At 39.6% G+C, this 20,437-nt stretch overlaps 1 protein-coding gene across 2 annotated transcripts in view; it reads right to left on the bottom strand.

Moving 5' to 3' along the window:
* Positions 1 to 20,437, bottom strand: part of LIFR (LIF receptor subunit alpha) — a 51,559-nt gene continuing 31,122 nt past the window's right edge. For both annotated transcript variants that reach the window (XM_032097244.1, XM_032097243.1), the window contains 10 exons: positions 18,221 to 18,386; positions 17,996 to 18,066; positions 17,376 to 17,589; positions 13,862 to 14,041; positions 12,173 to 12,274; positions 10,417 to 10,584; positions 9,617 to 9,778; positions 8,481 to 8,574; positions 7,860 to 7,938; positions 1 to 7,445 (listed from right to left, as the gene is read on the bottom strand). In XM_032097244.1, the coding sequence (XP_031953135.1) occupies positions 6,807 to 7,445; positions 7,860 to 7,938; positions 8,481 to 8,574; positions 9,617 to 9,778; positions 10,417 to 10,584; positions 12,173 to 12,274; positions 13,862 to 14,041; positions 17,376 to 17,589; positions 17,996 to 18,066; positions 18,221 to 18,386 (1,875 nt within the window). In that variant the 3' untranslated portion in view covers positions 1 to 6,806. The remainder of the gene's footprint in view (positions 7,446 to 7,859; positions 7,939 to 8,480; positions 8,575 to 9,616; positions 9,779 to 10,416; positions 10,585 to 12,172; positions 12,275 to 13,861; positions 14,042 to 17,375; positions 17,590 to 17,995; positions 18,067 to 18,220; positions 18,387 to 20,437) is intronic.

The raw sequence follows: 20,437 nt of genomic DNA, 5'->3' as shown, positions 1-20,437 counted from the left end.
TAAGAGTGTAAGAAAATATATTTATTAAATTTCATGGCAATACTATGGCAAAATTGTTAAACACATGCTTACTTTTAGACACCCAAGCAATACAACAGGAGTTACAACAAGCAAGCAAACTAGGTTTAAAATATATGCAGAGTTGTATCTTAGTGTTAGGTTAGTCTTAAATGTCAACTGCCACACTGAAATATTATATCCCCAACATGATCCCATGCTTCCTTTTTTAAGCATGCATTTGTTTAACTGCTTAGCTGATAAATTTTTATATTGATACACTTTGTTGAAACAGTATTTTACTTGACATGCTACAGCTTCATTAAAGTGCCATGTGATGATTTTGCTAAAATTGTGAAAGAAGTAATTTTTCAATAGCAGACATGGAAGCTGGAAGATTTCAGTATCATTCAGCAACAAAAATGTGTTGAATGACTTATTAGATTTAGTGTGTTATGAAGACTATTTTTTTCAGCTCAGTCTATTGATTTGTTTTCAGAATTAACTTCTATAGATGACAATTGGAAATTGGCAAACAATATTTTCACTAGTATTAAACAAAAGTCCATTAAAATTTTCATAAAAACAGAACATAAAAAACATCTCTAAGCAAATTATTTATGCTGTAAAAAATACGGTATAAAAAGAGCTAAAAAAACATTGAACCTGTTCACAGTATATGTTTTAAAGTTACAGCATTATAGTACAATGTTGTGTGTTTTTTTCAGGTGACCTGTATGATTACACCAGTTCTGATGTTTTGTGCACCACAACAGGCTCAAAGTTCAAATTAGTGTTACCTTCAAGTAGGATTTCAGACATGAGTTGTTTCAGTTGTCTTCTCTTTTTGTTATCCCCAGCTTTACAAACTTTTGACATGCTATGAAACATAAAATGTTCATCCAAAGCCATTCTTGAACCACATTAAGAAAACATTGACAAAATGATGTTCAAGGATTCTTTTTAAATTGTATTACTACTAAAGAGAGTGACCTTTCTATTTTATTTTGCCCTTCTCAAGCTATTTATTTTTTAATTTTTCTTAATCCAAGTAATGAAAATGAGAACACTTCATTTCTTGCTTTGTCTCTGGGTTAGTTTTACTCACTACCTTTTGCACAATATGAGACCAAATGAGTTGCAAAGGTATTGAGCCTTCCAGCGGAAGCTGTGCATACACCTCCACTGAAGCTTGCTTTCAGTCAAAGTGCAGATTTGGGACTGTCCTAGAGATTTTGTTAGGTATCATATTAAAAAACAAGGATTTCATCTGCTCTGCTGTACCACAAAGTCACCTGAGCAGTGCTGTTGCAAGAAGAAGGTGAGACTGGAGAGGGATTAACGCCATCCTCTCATGAAACACCCTGTCATTAGACCAGCTCACCCGCATGGGGAAGCTGAGCCCCTGCCCTCCAAAATGCAAAATACCTCTGGAGGCATTTTTTTTAGTTGTAAAAGCAGAAGGAATTAATAGATGTTTTGTGAGGGAGAAGTATTGTCACGCACCCTGGGACAACTTGTAAGTTACAGAAAGCCTGCCAATATCATCTGAGGTTTGTTTGTATAACATGCAAAAAGGAAACAAACACTGGCTATCTTAAAAACACTGGGGAAAATCCAGAGTTATATAAATGGGGGAGGGGAAAGAAAATTGTGGTTGAAGAAACTGTTTTCCAGCTCCTAATGAGATATTCAGGACAGTCTTAAACATAAGGAAATTAAACACTAACATTTCTGAATCCTTATCTAGCATCTGGGGTCTGGGACCGTGTTTCCAGGCTGGCTAAGGAAAAGGCAAGGAAAAAAACCAACAAATTTTGCAAACTGCGAAACAGCATCTCTGAGCATCAGCCATGCAGAGCACCATTAAATGCACAGCACCACAAGTGGTGTGAAGTGTGTTGGGAGGAGCACAGATGGCAGCTGCTTCCTCTAGACAAAACTGTCTCAGAAGGTATATATTCACACACAGGGCTCCAAAAAAATCACTTCAGCGATTGCAAGCCGACTTCCTCTGCCATATGCACCTAGGCACATGATGATGTAAGCACATGTGTGCATAAAGAGTTAGAACTTGGTGTTATAAATATTAAATGTCATTTACACCGAAGCCTTCATCAAAGTCTGTGGCAGAACAGAAGATGCTATTTACATGGGAAGCTCTTCATAGGTTTATGGTACACAGAGCCCTGTTAGCAATCTCATTCTCTAAATGTTACATTGTTCTTATATATTTCAAATTATTTTACTATTTTTTTATCTACTTGCAGGGATACAAGTATTGTATTTACAAAGCAATATTTATTTTAAAATAGAGCACGCAATTGATCATTGCCTTTTCAGTGATGTCTGAACACCTTCTCTCTCCAATGCACCCAGTTGCTTACATTTTTGCTGCTATTTATGTTCAACTGAGTGTCCTGGAGGACATGGTCACAGAAAACACCACAGCTCTAAGCTTTACCCAGCTGAACCTATCAACAGCAACGAAAAAGGTGGCTTGAAAATGCCTCTTTAGAGCAGCCTAAAGCTGGAGGTCAACAGAGTGTGCTGCTGCCATGTTCCTGGCACGGGAAAGTTCTGGTCCCCCACCTGAAGATGAAGAAACACAGTGCATCTGCCAATTGAGCCATGACAGACAACACAGATACTGGTTCCCTTTGGAAATGGTTTACCCATGAAAGCAGCAACTAGAGATAATAAAGAAGCTACCACAGCAAATCTCAGTTATCAGGTTCTTGGTCTGCCTATACAGCCACTGCTTAGAAGGGGAGGTAATTCACTGCCTGCCTGTAATATTAGCTTACTGTTTTGTCGATATATTAACTAGTAGTTCTGTGAGGTATATCAAATGCAGATCTACCAAAAATCTAACACACAAACCCGAGATCCCAGATCTCTGTGCATGCCAGAAAAACAAAAACAATGAATGTGTCAAATAGGAGAGTGCACAGTGATACATCAAATGTGACTAATGTTCCATGCATACAGTGATCAGTACAAAAACCCATTACAAAACTTAAATTGTCACATATGACAGGCATGGCTCAAAAACAAAAAGCAGCAGAACCAATGACTTTCTTCAGAAAGCAACTGCTTGGCATTAATACCCTGCCTCTCTGAACATTGATCCTGGAGGTCTGAAGCACTGAGTTAGGCATAATAGTAATTTGGACACAATCCCTTCTGGTCATATCCCTTCTGGAAGTTGCTGAGTTTTGGTTTTTGTTTTGTTCTTTTTTTAATTTAGTTTTTTAAAAGCTTCACTTTCAACTCTTCTACAAACCAAAGTAAAAAGCCAAAAGAACTAAAGCAAAATAAATGTTCAATAAAGGATAAGATATTTCACAAAATGATGGTAAGGAAATGCAGTTTAAACTTTAAGATTCCTAAGATAATTTTCAAAAAAAATTTGTCCGAAGAGGCTCATCAGGAAGCTAGAAGGCACTAGTACAAGGAGCCTGATCCCCTCTGAAGCTTACAATTGTTATCAAAGGATTTAGAGGCTAAAAGCACCATACTTTGAAAGAGTATTTGGTTTAAAGACATTCCTAAAGATGCTTCACTGGTTTAACATGGTACCTGGGCTCAGAAAGTAAGTCTGTTCCCTGACAGTCCTTGTCATTCATCTCTACTGCTCCATGCACCTAGGGGTGGCTTCACCTGATCACAACATTAGCACACCACCTCTCCCTACACATCTGAATTCACTGCTGAAGTCTGAGATAGGCATTTGAAAGGCAGCACTGGATAGGCTCAGAGGAAACCACAGAGGTGAAGCAGCTGAACTTTCAAGTGCTGGATTGACAACTGCTTACTGGCTCATCAGCATTAAGCAACAATGATGCTACAGATACTGCACAAGCCTGTGTCTCTCCCACATCTGCCCCACTCTCCTGTTACTGAAGCCATTGCTGTTAACAGGACCTTTCTGCCCTGCATCCTGGAAGTCAGAACACTAGGCAAAAAAAATGTATAGTCAAAAGTTAAAAAAAAAAAAAAAGAAAAATAAGAGATGAATAATTTGGTAAGAGGGAGTTTATAGCATAAACATCGAGGCAGACCATGCATTTGTGGAGCTTTTCCTTACCTAATCCCTAAGAAATGAAGCAATTTAAAATGTTGTTGTCTTTACTGAGTAGGAAGAGCAGCACACTGGGAAACCTGAGTATGTGATGCTTGTGTGTAACTGATTCACCATGTGAACACTGTGAATGGTCCTGAACTGCTCCCTGTGAGCTCTGTTCGTTCTCTGCAGCTGCCCTGATTTCCAGTCTCCAAATTAAAAATTGCTAGTACTCTCAAACTACAGTTTGATTTTGCTTCTAGAAATACACAGCCATATGAAAAGCACAGTTATTCTTCATGGTCAGCTGTTCCACTACAGAGGGGTTTTTTTTTTTTCATTTGAATCACCATACAATACTGATTGCTCCTCTGCATTGAGAAACTGCTCTATAAAAAAACCCCAAACCACTACCCATACACACTGTCCATGACATCATCTGCTTTCAATTAAAAGCATATAGCAGCACAAACTAACAATCATCTTAGGAGATAGACACATTAAGCCAAATCCACACTAGTGAAAAGAAATACTCTAAAAAAGAATTATGAAAAACAGTTATTACTATTAGGATTTAGCCTCCTCCCAGCAATCAATCAAAAAGGGCATAACTGCTTCCTTCCATGTGTTGGTTTAATGTTCGGAGTAATAGGCTATGACACTCCCCTTGTGCTGATTCCTGGTCACAAATGGACGTCAGCTCTTTGCACTGACTGTTTTTTCACTCATAGCTTAGCTATTTCCAAGGCTCAATAGCTGAATCCAATGTGCACTTTCTGTTCTTTCAGAGACACCTTGCACTCTGCCAGGCCTGCAGACTGGTCTGTTTTTTACTTCTTCACAGTTCACTCTTCCAGGAGGCACACACAGGCAGTTGTTACTGGTTATGGTAACTATTTAGTGTTTTGCCTTTTTGTCAGTTTTGAAACACCTCTACACTTTCATTCTATGGAGATGGCAGAGACATACCAGCCTCTGAAACTGCAGAATGCATTGCTATGATTAGGTTTAACCTAATGCTTGGTTTTATTTTGATGGCCAGATCATGTGGTTTGGAGACCAAATCTCTGTCATGATAGTCATCCTCCTGGTCTCCTCTCACACGTTTTCAACTAGCAGCCTAGGTAATTCAGTTTCTGTATCTGTTTTGTTTTTAAAACCATTCCCATGTCTTATTTATTAAAAAAAAACAGAACCAAACCAAAACACAAAGTAACTAAGGAGACAGAGAGCTAAAAAAAAAAATCGATTTGGCTAGGACTTTATGGAGACCCTCTTTGATCAAGCTCTTCCAAGGTCTGATGCCTCACCACTGTGTTTTACAGCAAGAAACAGGTAAGTTTCTTGAAAGTTTCTCCTGTGAGCTAGTGAAATTCATGTATGCCACAGCCTGAAATTTACACAATAAAGTGTTACAGTTACAGCTGTCTGGAGAGGCACATGTGAAAACAAGCATTTTAAAAGATGATTGTTCTAAACACTCCTTTAAGCACACAAATGAACATAATTTAAACTTTCTTTGCATCACATATCTGGTAAAGGAGAGGCAGAATTAGCGGCACTAAAACCTCTCTGGGTTTCTCTCTGCCACTAGAGAAATCCTACCTTGTACTCCCAGGCAGGATTTGTGCAGAAGGTCCTGTTGACACCTGAGATCAGCCAGGCAGCAGGTAATACAAAGTTAATACAATAAAGACCATCTGAAGAGCAATTTTTTATCAAGGAGCTAGTCCTACTACCTCCAATTTCATGTGCCAAACTGCTTCTAATGGCAGCTAAGGTGAGTGGACAGAGATTTCCCCGTGGCTTACATTACTGCATAGTGCAAAGACTGCTGAACTCTGAGGATGAATGGACTACTGTACCACTTCGAAGCAGGAGATCCAGACCAGAAGCTATGAAATACAAAATGCATTAGTGCAATACATTAGGAAAGATTAAATCCTTAACCAAAGGATAGAAAAAATATAGAGCATTCTAAGCTTTTTTTAAAAAAAGGAAATTTTAAACTTTATGCAGTTCTTGTTGAGGTTTAAGTCAGTGTTACACTTTTTTCCCCCAAGTTTGTACCCCTGAGTCAAACATTTAATAAACATTGTACAGTAGGTACAGAAATTAGTGTCTAGTTAAAAAGCAACAGATTTGAATGGCCATTGCTTTGTAAGTGTTAAACAGTGACAATAACCTTCCATACAGGAGAAGAAAAAAAATAGCATTCTCATTTGTTCTTAGTTTATAACTAGGTAAAAGATCTCAACAGTTTCCAACCATGTTGTTTCCATGTCCTAGGCTGAGGTTTGTGATAAATTAAGCCTTCAGTAAGGAAACCTGTTGTTGCTGCATCATTTGAGTCTGCACAGTTGAGAACAGCTACAACAAAGCAAAGCAACCTTTCCAAGTTATAAATTGCATGAGACCATGTTAATCTTGGAGCACTATGTGAAGGTAGGCAGAGTTCTTTGACTATAATTATCAGGGGCTTTAACTTCAGTACCCCTTACATCCAGTATATTTTACTAGAGTAATAACTAAATTGCTATAATTTTGGCCTCTCGGCCTCTATTACAATGGAATATTAACACTTCGACTATCTTAAACATGGTAACATTCAGCTCACTAGAACTTCTGCTGACTGTCTCCAAGAATAATTCATGCCTTTTGCACTTTTCTTCTTCCTTTCTTTACAACATCAGGAATAAAAGCTTATTCAGAAGGCAAGTTCACATTCAGTGAGGACTCACTGTTAATCATTTGGTTTGTTCTGAAAAAAGTGTGTGAAGGACCACCCTGTGTTAATGGGTTTAGGAGAGTCTTCATCATCTTTTGGGGGAAGGAGAAACTGTCGGGAATTAATTGAACATGGGCTCCCAAAAGATGCATTTTCATTGTTGCTTTCAACTGATCCAGGAGAGTCTGGAGTGCCCATGTTCCAGGTGCTTGTGTTTGCTTGAGGTCTGTAACCTGTGGTTTTATCCAATTCTTCCTCCACAGGTGAACGACCCTCCATTTTCAGAGCACTGATAGACAGCTGCATTTGTGGCTTATAGCCTGCTGTAGTCACTAAGTCTATATCTGGCTCCTCCTCTGGTTTAATTTGAGGCTGATACATTGACTGGATGTCAATGTAAACCACCTGAGATGACCCCCCAGGTCCATCCATAGGGGGATTTGAGATCTCCTCTTCAATGATAGGGGGGCAGTAGGACACAACAACATGGTTCTCCATTTCTGAGTCAGAGCCATCTTCAGGCACAGTGGTCTCTGCTGCTGGGGACATCATCTCTGTGTCTTCAATCTTTGGAGCTGTAGACTGTGTTTCCACCACTTCAACACTGTTGGGGGTGCATGGGTTCATTTCCAGTGTTTTAAGTGTCTTATTCCCCTGAAATGAGAAAAAGGAGAAGGGGGAGACACTAAGCTAAAAGATCTGGAAAATCTGAAAGCAACAACTTGCCCAAATTACTCATCCCACAGCCATTAATACCAATACATAAAAAAAAAAGAAAGTGTTAATAATTTTCTGGCTCATGTAGCATATACACACCTCCATACTTTCTGCTTCTAACACTTTGACAAAGCAGTCCTTTCCTAGATCAAACATTGCAAGTAACTGCATTAACAACAAAGCTCTAGATAGCACCTGACAGGAGTTACTCAGTAAATTGGCTTGTTTCCCCCTTCCACAGAGTTTTTTCTACAATTGGAACAAATGAGTCAAGAGTAAGTTTGCAAAAGAATTCTTTAACTTGTTTTATCTTTCAGAAGCTTAAAATACTAGATTTAAAAAAAGGGTTACCTCACAGATGTTCCTCTGAAACTGCAGTGCCTTACTGTTCTCAGGATTCGGGATTTCTGGATAAAATGTTTCTTTAATCCTTTAAAGATGAAAGAATAAACTATTATAAAGATAGCTAGGCCTGAAACAGATTGTGAATACACAAAAGGAGTCAGGACATCTCCCTTTAATTCAGAATACTGAAGACATCTGGTGCAAAGATTTAGTGTGTTGAAGTTTCACTGAGTATAAAGGAAAAAACAGCAACCTTTTTTTTTTTTAAGTGGGGAATTTAATACTCCACATTTACTAAAAGTTGAAGATGGTATGTCTACCTTTGTTTGTAGAGGGCACACAAATTACAGTTTGTCACCAGCTTATTTCCACTTGGGAACTATTTATAAATGGTGCTCACTGGGAGACAGGCTCCTGCAAAAACTTTTTGCATTCCTCCCTCTGACCTCTCTCCAACTCAGTTTCTCCCTCACCTTCTACAATGTGTTTTTGCCACCCACCTTTACACAAAGCCCACTAACATCTTTGGGTAGTTAGAGAAACAAAGGAGTAATTAAAATAATGGAAAACCCTAGCACTAAAGCAAAAACTTCCAGGAAAAGATGAAAACCTGAGGCAGGCATTTACCATTCCCTCTTTCGGTAGCAGAAGATGCTGGCCAACACTCCAAGCAGCACCACCACTGCCACGGGGATGAGAATTGCAATGATTAATCCTACAGCTGGGGGATAAAAGAAAAGAAAAGACAGTAAATATATATCCAATGTTACCAGCAAATTTTATGCCTTTTCTAACATTCCCACCAATTAAAGGCCATCCCATTACACTCACCTAGTGCAGTGGACTGCAAACAGTGACCTACACCATTACCCTTCCCCTTTGCTGGATGGGCAAAGTTCATCCATAAACAGATTCAGTGATAACTACAGGAATCAGCAGATATTTCTCTCTGACTGCTTAATTGCAGAAGGTTTCATGTGCAGCTCAAGACTTGTTGCTACTGTGATTCTATTCTCACTAAGCTCTGGAATTGCACTTTCACGCTACCTGAGCTGGCCAAGTTTCTGGTAATGACTCTTCTAGGCCAACAACTCATTGCACAAACATCATTGTCTTTTATATGTTTTACAATGCTTCCAACCCCTGCGTTTTAGCTCCAATACATCCCCAGTGCCTTCTTCCATTGATATTAAATGCCTCAAGTTTGATTTTTCATGTATTTAGTTGCACCCCAGTGTTTAGTACTTCACAGGAAATACTTTTTTCTCTCATTCCCCAAAGTCAATATCTTTTTTTTTTTGTAGTTGTCTGTGTTTGCTTCTGTCAGGGGATCAATAAAACTGAATTCAAAGTAGAGAGGCATCTGTTTACAATTCTGAAACTGATAAATATTTCCACAATGTCCTTCTTCCCACCATGTGTTAGCAGATATTCATTATGGGAACCCTGACAAAAACAACTGGCTGTTTGAGAAAACTAAGCTCAGACTCCACTATATTTAGTAGTAGGTTAGAAGTTATTTTTCTTCATACATTACCATGAACTACAAAGTAGCTGTAATAGGAAAGGATCTTTCCCTCACTCTGAAACGTACCAGTTTTTGTATTTATAAATAACCAGCTAAATAAAGGAAAAAATTAGACTGTAGGCCCAAACTACCTACAGGACGAGAAAAAAGCCCACAAACCAACAAAATAAGCTCAGCTTTATACATATTGTACAGCCCCTGTGCTAAAGACAGGGAACAGGGAAAATCAACTTACAGTCCTCCTTTGTCACCACATAGAGGCTGTTTGGAGGGCTCAACCCACCAGCTGTGTAGGCTTGTAGTTCCAGCTGGTAACTTGTTTTGCCTTGAAGATCAAGTATTTTCATAGACTTCTTTGTTAAGTCAGTGATATTGTTAACTTTAAGTTCTGGATTCCCTGTTTGTTTGGAAGCAGTAAGAAAAGCATAACTTTGTAAGAAAGGATTCAAAAAGACAACCTCAGCTTTTGCAAAACTTTCATGAAGTGAGCATATGAAACCTGAAGAACAGTCCATGAAAGGAAAACTGAAATAAAGAACCCTAGCAATGCTGCTTGCTTACACAGCACCGAACAGCACAGGAGTGTGGTGCTGCTGCTGCAGATTGACTTCATTTCCTTACCCCCCTGCTCATCCTCTTATGAATGTGCGTCAGCCTTCACTCCTGACAGGACAGGCACTGGAAGAATATACCCTATTAAATATAGCCATGTAACCTCCCTGCCTCATCTGCCCAGGCTATCTGAGCAGGCGACAGCATGACACATTGCCACTTAGTCACTGCATTACTTTATGGCCCCAGTGAGACAACGTTTTCTCCAACTTTTGCTTTATATTAAAAAACAACTGCGCTCTAACTACACAAGGAGCTGATTATTTTAAATGCCTTTGTCACATATCAGGGGCCAATTATAACAGTGAGTAATGCAACTGAATTATTATTAAAGACTCTTTTTTATTAAAGTGAAATTAAACTACTAAAAAACAAAAAAGAAATATGTAAGTAAGGAAGTTGCAATCTATACAATTAATTTACCTGATTCTGAAAGTCTGGGCTTTAAAGCATCTTTTTCACCTTTTGCAAAGGAAAGAAGATATCCTTTTAAAAAGCCTCGGCATTCTTCAACAGGAATGTCTTCCCATTTTACCAATATAGAATCTGAAGAAGTTTCTTCAACAATAAAATTTGGTGCAGTTTTTGGAGCTGTAGGGAGAATTATGAAGGAAGAAACTAGTAAGAAATTACCTTATCATTAAATGCCGAAACCATGTAGGTATTTCATCACTTTTGTTTTGGGACTAGCATTTTCCAACCTTTTCCTCAGGACTCCTCACTGTAAAGTATATGTGAAAGATTTAGCAGGAGATACTACAAAAATACAGCTATGTTGGACTTATTAATTACTGCAGTATTATCTGCTAAGGGGTGCTAAAAGAAAAATTTCTCTTTGGTCAGCCTTCTTACAGACCCGTACGTGTAAATACCCTTCTTCCTGCAACAAACCCCAAAAGATTGTATAAACATTCAGAGGATACAAATTAGCTTTTAAAGGCTTTAACTCTGTGACTTCATAGCTTGTCTTAAAACTAAACAAACTCTACATTCCTACCATGGAATTCTATCTCAGCTTAAAAGAACTACTCTTAGCAGTTTTTACAAGTCCTTTTTCCAATACCTGAAGCCTACTGAAAGTGCTAGAGCAGATAATGCTTAAGGTCATGTGCACCAGGACTAAGTCTGACATTTGGCTTTGATCCAGCAGGGCTGAATTCATGTTTAAGAATGCATCCATTTTTCTCCTGATGATTATCTGTCCAAAGGCAAATCTGAAGTTTTAGGATAAATCTATGCTCTTGTGCATTTCTCAGTTCCTCATAAGTTTCTTCTGCACATTCAATGCATTTTTAGTCCCTCAAAGTCTTTGTATCTTGAAAGCTTCTGTCTGATCTGTTCATAACACATATGAAAAACTCTTCTGGGAAACTGTTCAGAATTCTGTTCAGATAAACTGTTCAGATATTCAAATGGCTGAAAATTGAGTTTCTGGTAAAATTGCCTTAACCTCACCTTCAACCTTAGCGATGAAATAAACAACATCATTTCCAAGGACTCAGATTATGTCAGCAGATCAGTTTTCCAAGCAAACTATTTTAGCAGAAAACACATTGAACTTCAAAGTGAAATGGGTGCTGTAGTTACAATACAATACAATACAGCTGTGGTGTTAAAGAGTAAAGTCATGTTCAGACACCTGGGAACAGAAAGCATTCAGACACTAATGCATATTCAGGCCAGCAAAGCTCAGCACTGGGTCAAACCCCAGTTACCCAGACAGGGCTGGTGTGGGACAGAATACAAGTGCAATTCTCAAGGTGGTTTGTGCTCTACAATCTAGTTGAGATTTAAGAAGTGCTTTCAAACAGAAATATCATGGATACTTTTTTATTTGCTGAGCTGTACCAAATGTGCTTGGAAGTTTACTTTGATTTGATGAATCAAAAAAGTTGCCTTCTGTCCTGTAGAAGGGACCACAGCCATGTGGTTCAAGTTACAGCTGTAAATTGCCGTGACACTGTGCCACCACACAAGCTGGAGAATACAGGGTTATTGCATACGCTTGGAACTGGAAGTGGCTGGAGAAATGTATCACAGTTATAGACTGAGAACAAACAGAAGTCAGTAGTACTGCATTGGGATTCTGGTCTCAGTCTTCTTCTGCCAACACTGAACTAAAAATAGACACAGACTAAGTTCACTTTGCAGAGATCCTGAGTGATAAAAGTGCACTTACGCAGCTCTTTCATATACCCAGTTATGTTTTTCAACAACTGATATCCAGTGGATTTGCAGCCATACAGTGAAAAGTTGTATCTCACGCCAGGTTTGAACAGAGCTGCAAGAGAAAATTGCTGTAACAACATTTCACTTCTGAAGAATGACACTTTTAGATTTCACGTGATGCAGACATATAAATATGTATTAAAAAATTTCAAAGTATAATCGTATAAATACCATCCGTACTTCTAATTCCTACAAAAGCTGTGCCATCAGATGTGGTTTAGAAGCAGTAACCAAATCTAGCTTCCAGAGAAAGTTTAGTACTAAACAAAAAGGATTCAAAACAAGCTACTCAAATTGCATAAATTGCCCTTTACATGGGGAAAACACAAACTGAAGTTACCAGAAATAATCCCCTTCCTTTCCTCCCACAGCAGCCATGTAGATCCTGCCTCCTCAGAAATACAAATGTATTTTGAAATAACCAGGCTTACTGGAGCAAAAAAGGTATGCAGAAAACTCTCAAAAGTTACAGTGAAGCAACTTAGCAATGAACTTCAGTCCTGAACTGACTTTACAAAACACAGATAGTCATCAAATTTATGCTTCTCATGTCTTTGATGGAAACATAGGGGTTTGATCCTATAATGTGTAAATACCACTTTCTAGGATTTTCTCAAGTCAGGGCTGTACACTACTTTCAAGACTTTTTCTAAACAAGATGCCCCTGTGAAACTATACAGAAGTCAAATGGGTTTTGCAAGAGTTCAAGTCCAGCCTGAGAGATTCTCCTAGAAAGACTAAGAGCAGAGGTGGATTTCCCAGCTTGAGCCAGCCCTAGCAGCTGGATAACGCACACAAGAGTCACATTCTGCAAGAACCATCCCAGGGAAGAGCTCAGGAGTAAAGCAGTGCATCATTGGACAGACACAGTATTGTCTGCTTGAAAAAAGCAATCTCTAGCTAGCACAAACGAAAACAACATGGACACAGCATTGTAATTACAGACAGAAAAACATATTGCCCCCACCCTCCCAGGTCCCACTCCCCCTCAACTTTCCTATGTACACAGCTCCAAGTTGTTTTCGTGAATGGAGACTTTAATACTAAATTCTTCTAAAAAGCAAATATATAGCCTCATAGACAGCAGAGAAAAAAATCCTAAATCTTTACTCTCTTTTCTCTTCTGCTGCTACTAGTCCCACCACAGCTGAGTTTCATTTCCCTGATCTGCCCACCAGCATCTAGAGACCTGGAATGTGCCCTGTTCCAGGAAATTTCAATAGCTGACAGCAAGCCAACACATGGAGGTCACACTTAAAAGTATCTGCCTGATGTAAAAACAACGGATTAGTCTTCTACCATCCTGAGCAGCACTGTTTATGCTTAGAATCCAAATAAAACCCCAAACTCTAGATTAAACATTACGCATTAGGCTGAGTTAGGAAATTGTGGGGTACAGCTAGAAGAGGTTATTTCAAAACAGTTAATAAACACAGGATGATAGAAGTTAAGTCAAGATGATACTTGGATTTGGCAAGACTGTGTAAGAAATTAAAATAAACACAGTACCAAGAAGAATTTCATTTATTTACACAAGTACACAGCAATCAATCTGCAACCTATAGCTTTGCGCTGCTCTTACTCCACTTGCTGCTCAGGGTCTCAACCAGAAAGTCACAAGAAATTATTTTTGACTTACCAGATTTTATCACTGCATTTGTTGTATTTGAAGGAAATTTCTGCCAGTCCACAATACATGGTTCAGACCCAGATGAACGACACCATTTTACTGTGTAGCCACAGGTCATGTCTGGGTAAGAATCCCAAGAAATATTAATTCCATTCCCCATTGCCACGGCCTGATCTGTTGTGACATTGTCTGCAACAAAGATGACACAAAAATCCATCAAAGACCAGACACTTATCTATAGCCCAAGATGAAAGAAAGCCTTCCAGACAGAGCACAATGGCTTTATAAACAGCTGTCATTTCTAAGAATGAGAGGTGAGCGTGAACTGTGAAATTCGAAGCAGTGCACTCAGCTGAGCTTTCTGGAGTGCTCAGACTCAGACACAGCCTGCAGCAAATCCCTCAGCCAGCCTTAAGTATGATGACGAGAAATGCAGCAGCTCAGGACTGGCTTAAAAAGCACTTTTTCAAGGTAAGGATTTACAGCAGATGTCAGGTTCAAATATGAATTGACACCAATTTGGCAGGAGCCTCCAGCTATAAATTCCTGCTGTCATTTCATCAAATGATTTGCTTTGTGTTTCCTTCAAAATGTCTTGCTGTCACTCGCCCAACCACAGACAACCATTTTTCATGAAGAATCAACAGCAATAATCATGTCCCTGGTGAACTTTATGGAGGCTTCAGTCTACCAAGGGTAAATTATACAAGAAAGAAGGAAAAAAAAATCTCTGCCTTTAGTCTGTTTTCCTTGTTTCTGATTATCAAATGTTTGGCTGCCCTTGAAGTGATTGGATCTGGGAACAGCTTCCGATTCCTGCAGCTGCCCTCCATGGCTGTCCATCAGATGGGACCCCGCAGAGCTAAGGGATGGTTTCCAAAGGCCACCACAAAAGCAGTGGCCCCATGACAGATCTGCAAAAACAATCTCAGGGTTTCAGTTTTCCTTTTTCAGTGTTCTCATTTATGCTCCCCATTGAGTCTATTATTTCATTTTATTAAAGCCATAAACTATGGAAGGCTGAAGGGCAAGGACTGTTTTTAAGAATTAGTGCTATGAAAACTTTACTCTCACAGATGTGCTGTGAATGTCGAAGGACTGCCTATTTCTAAATAATCTTAACATACAGTTAAATGTACAATCCTTTTGTAGCTTGCTCATGGCAAGAAAAAGACAACTGAATAAAAAAAGCAAACCAACTCCACAATGGTTTTGATACTTTCCCCAGAAAAACTACTATGCATCCAGTGAAACTACATTTCTATGATGCCAGAAAAGACCATATTTCTAATTAGCAGACCTTAATTTTCCTAATTACAGAAAAGAGCTTTTACTGACAGTAAGCACATACTGTCTAAAAAATACTTAAATACACCACACTCCATCTTATTTCCTGAGCTAGATGACTAGAAATTCACCATGGGCAGTACTGCTCATTTTGGTGTATTTATAGTCGCCACCTAGACTAGAAGAACAAATAACTACTAGCACTAGAGCACTACTGTGGTAAGGAAGCCTGGATCAGACAGATTATATGCCCCAACTCTCTACAGAGCACTTTTCAGAGATAGTGACAAATTAATTATGACACAGTATCCTTTGTTTGTGTTTTCAGTTTTCAGAAAACCTCAGCAGATCTCCAGCTTCAGATCCTCTGCTTTCTTATAGACATTAAAAGCACTTACAGACTGCACACAGGAAGCAGCCAGAAAAGATGTCTGGGCAAAAATGTCATCCAGTTCTTTGAATGAATCATCTTCTATGACTCCAGTCAGTGACTCAATTCCTATACCAACTCAGGAGCAAATCTTTAAGAGTACAAGTTGGGTAACACCAAAGGGAACCTCAGACATCTGAGAGAAACCTATAAATGAATGCAAAGCTCTAGCTGCCATCAGCTATCCCACATCACAAACCTATTACAGAGACTTCTTTGACTTCCAGAGCCTCATTCTTTCTCTGCTGAAGGAGAGCTATAAAAGCATTTCAAATCAACTGTCCCATACAATTACTTTTCCCTCCAACGGGCAGACTAAGAATATACTACAAGGCATTACCATTGGTGCTATGCCCAATTCTGAGCTCCTCAGAACAAGGGAGACATGGAGCTCCTGGAGTGGGTCCAGGGGAGGGCAACAAAGATGCTTATGGGACTGGAGCATCTCTCTTATGAGGAAAGGCTGAGTCTGAAGAAGAGGTGACTGAGAGGGGACCTCCTCAATGTCTGTCAGTGTCTGCAAGGAGGGGTCAGAGGAGGGACCAGGCTCTGCTCAGTGGTGCTGGGCAATACAACAAGAGGCAATGGGCAGTAAGTGATGCACAGGAAGTTCCACCTGAACATGAGGAAGAACTTCTTTACTGTGCTGTGACCAAGCACTGGAACTGGCTTAGAGAGGCTGTGGAGTCGCCCTAAGTGGAGATACCCAAGCACTATCTGGACACAATCCTCCGCTGTGTGCTCTGGGATGACCCTCTTTGAGTGGGGAGGTTGGATCAGAAAACTCACTGTGCACCCTTCCAACCTGACCCATTCTGGGAATCTTTGTTTTGTAGAAGCACAATAAACATTATGTACAATGGTTTTCCTTCACATAGTAACAAACTTGTTTTTTCATCTCACTGTGGATCTCAGCCAAAACACATTTCTTCCTATGAGAGATGGCCATGTCTTATCAGAACCTGAGCTGCCACACAAGCAACTGTGACACCTGTTCTCCACATGGGCAAGGAGAAGCAGAACCATGAATGCTCCTGGCAAACAACCAGAGAGGGGCCTTGCTGTGTAAATCTGTCCTCCCTGCAGAGCATCAGCCAGATCTGGAGCTAAAGGTTTGTGCTTTGTGAGATTACACTTTCTGGCGTGAAGGGAAGTGTGGACTCTCAATAACCACTTCACAGTATTATCTACTCTCCAAGCTCAGTCTCAGGAGCAGAAAATCATTATCTGGCTCAGCTACTTTCCTTGACAAAACCCTCAGCAAGAGTGGCAGTGTTTTAATTGGGAAGCTAAAGCCCTACATCCTTTTCAAATACTAGCTCCCTAGCACAAGGATGCCAACACTTTACCAACCAGTCCAATTAATATTCTCCTGCAGAGCTCACAGGCATTGAACTGACAATTCTCGCCTTAAAAAGCCACACAACACCTCCAAAACTTCTGAATCTCTTTAGCATGTAACACTTCTCAGTGTCTCAACAAGAACACACAGAAACAAACTGAGCTCCCTAAATATCAGGGGTCCAGACCAATGCTTTTGAAGCCTCATTCTTCTTGTTCCTGAGAGGTGTCCAGAAATGTGCAAACAGCTGCAAAGACTTCAAGCAATCATGTTTCTTTTATGTAAAGAGCACAATTAATTGGTGAGACACCACACGAAAAGCAAAGCAGCATTTTTTTCCCTGCCCAGCAGATTTGTGTGGGGAAATTAACACAAACAAACAAAGCATTATTTTTCAATAAACTCACTCTCCCCAGTATTCCCCAAGCTCTGAAGGTGTTTAACTCTCAACTGGGAGCACTCACCACTTGGAAGTTCCACGCTTGTTATCCTTGAGGGGGGAGATGAGCCTGCATGGTTTTTGGCTACAACACTAATTATACAATCACTTTTTCCAAGTTTTATCTCGGTACTGTTTGAGGGTTCAGTGACTACTTTATGCTCCAGTAGTGTCTCTAGCAGGAAGCAGGACACTTCATGAGACACTATTTTTCCATTGGCTTCAGAAAGGGATAAGGGCTATGAACAGACAAAGAGCGCATTAAAATCAAAATGCAATATACAGAAGAATATATAGGATAATACAAATTTACTGTTCCTGATCTAGTCTGATGACTGCACAAGGCAAAAAAGTTACTCAAGTGTGACTTTGAGAATTGACATGTAAGTTTCTAAGTTTTTGATTTCCAACTGAGATGTATAAAAATTTAATTCTTCATATGAAATGCTTCTCAATGCAATGTTTAAATTATAAAACTTTAATAACATTCCCATTTGGGGAAAAATACTGTCTCAACGTATGGTTCTATGGAAGTTTAGAAAAGCAGCCTGGTTTATTGACTATAAACTTCATTAATTTATAAAAGTGTAAGTAAATAGCTTTTTGTACAATTACATTACATATTCTTTTAAATCCCCTATCTACCTTCCAGAAGACTTTTAGGCTTTCTCCAGAAGGACTTCTCTCTCGCCAGATATCTGGTCCTCTTGAAGGAGCTAAATAAAAAAATAAGAGTGGTAGTTTTTTTCTCCAGTTGCATAGTAGACAATTTACCATCTATTAAAAAGTTAGGTTTTTTTAGATGACTAATTTTAAAATATATGTCTTCACAAATTCAACATTTTGTCATCAAGAGATAGATGAACTTACGGGCTTCTGATGTTGTCTGGTCCACTCCCCTGCTCCAGTCACTCCACCTCCAGAAGTGGTCAGCAGCTGAGCAGCGCACCCTGAACTGGTAATTGGTGTTTGGGTGCAACTCATTCAGCTGAGCTGTGTAACTTGAGGATTTCCCACCAGTCATGGAGACATTTTGCTGTTAAAAATTTACAGAAATAGACATGATACATGCATTTTTTCCCCCTTGATTACGCTGCTAGTCAACACCTAACAAGGTGGGGGTTTTTTTCCCCCAAGAATACTGACAGCGTCAAAGCTACAGTCAAGCCCTATGAAGAAAATAGTGAAAAATAAAAATATTTCCTATGCAGTCACCCTAGCCAATGAAAAAAACTTCAGAGATGCACCAAAATAAAGTCCTGTATAGAAAGAAATTGAAGCATGACAGTAGGCAGCACCTTTGAGATGATATAAAGTGTGAAAAGGAGATGCAACACTGAAGAGCCTTCAACAGGTTGAGCTCTGCACAAAGCAGCAGGTGGTTACTTCCTGTCTATCCCATTCAGTCCCCCTCTCTCCCATATGCAGCAAAGCTGCTCACATGGGGCAGGCCAGGATTTCACCTCTGGTATTCAGAACCTGCACTTCCACTGAGCACAAGGACATCAGACTGTGGGGACAGTCCTACCAGACATGCACAGAAGTATACTAAAGACAGTCTATTTGAGCAAGATATTTACCATGCAGTCTGCTTCCTTCATTTTTCCTTCAAAAGATGGTACCCAGTTCTTATCCAGGTGATCTCAGTTCACAGCTCCTTTGACAGGACTAGTCTCTCTTATTATTCTTAAAGTGGCAAGATTCTACATAGCATTTCTGTTTCGCAATTACTTAAAGAAACCCTAAGCCTGGGAATATTTTTTTACTGAATCTAATTATAACACATGTGCATCACAGCTGCCAAAAACTGGGCTCCAAGTGACTTTAAGATGCAACCAATTGTGCATTTCTAAAGTCAAATGACAACTTGAAAAATACTAGAAAAGCCAACAATCTCTCATATGGATGGAAATGCTTCTGAAAACATCCTCAAAATGCCATGTAAAACTCCATAACAATTTCACAGCTACTTTTGTGACAGAGAACTCCTGGAGTTTTTTGTTAAGCAACCAGCGACCATATAACAAAGCAATAAAAGCTTCTGCCAAGCTGTTTGCTGCATACAAAATATCTGCGGCTGCAGGCTTTGATACAGGTACAGGGAATCAAACTGCTGCGGAAGCGTAAGTCCTGACCCTCTCCCACTACCCTAGATGATTGATCCAGCAGCAGGGTTCACAAACGAGTGCATGCCCCAGGTTTAGAGCTGCGTACTCCAAAAATATCTGAGTTCCTTTTGTAGTATTTAATCTCTGGTATTACTTGACACATGTAATTACAGAGAAAATAAGAAAGCTTAAGGCTTCCATACTCATTAAGTGCTTTGAAAGTATTTTAAAAATACTCTTACAGAGCACGCACCCTATTATTTTGGAGGCATGTACATAATGATTATCTTCAATCTTAGCTGCATCATTTCTGTGGCTCGATTTACATTATTCAAGGCTGTGCTCAACAGCTGTGCCCAGCTGGCAACTAAATGCAAAGGGTAATAGAATACTGCTAAAAATCAAACAAGCATTTCAAAAAGAAGCCTCTGAGGTTAATGTGCTCAAATTAAAAATTCAGGCTCTGTGCACCAAGACCTAAGAATTCACTATGTGCCTACTTGAAATGTACACACAAAGAAACTGGGGGTAAATCTCAGGCCAACTGAAATGCAGTTCTCATTAGGCTTCCTCAGTGGGACAAGTCACCCCATGCTAAGCCAGGCAATACAGAAGAGGATATATTCACACTACCTACACCCAGTATCTGATGCTGGTGTCTAAATTAGTATCCTAAGCTCCTCTGACAGTCTGCAGAGTAAATATGCAGCTCCAGTCCGTGATGCAGAGCACCAGGCAGCAGCTGGAAGCGTGAATGGCTGAAAATCTGAACCCCACCCGGAAATATCACCTTCTGTCCTGCTGCAGAGGATGTATCACTGGAGTTTACCTACTGATACATCACATGGGAGAATCCTTCCCTATCCTGTCTCTACATCACTGAGATATGAAAGGTTTAGCAGCTGCCCATTACGGCCACATGCATGTCAACTGCTGACAGCAAACAAATGAACTGTTCTCTGAGGGGAAAAAATAAAGG

Source organism: Corvus moneduloides, chromosome Z, assembly GCF_009650955.1.
Source record: "Corvus moneduloides isolate bCorMon1 chromosome Z, bCorMon1.pri, whole genome shotgun sequence".
NCBI lineage: Eukaryota > Metazoa > Chordata > Aves > Passeriformes > Corvidae > Corvus > Corvus moneduloides.
This window is presented reverse-complemented; position numbering and strand designations above follow the sequence as displayed.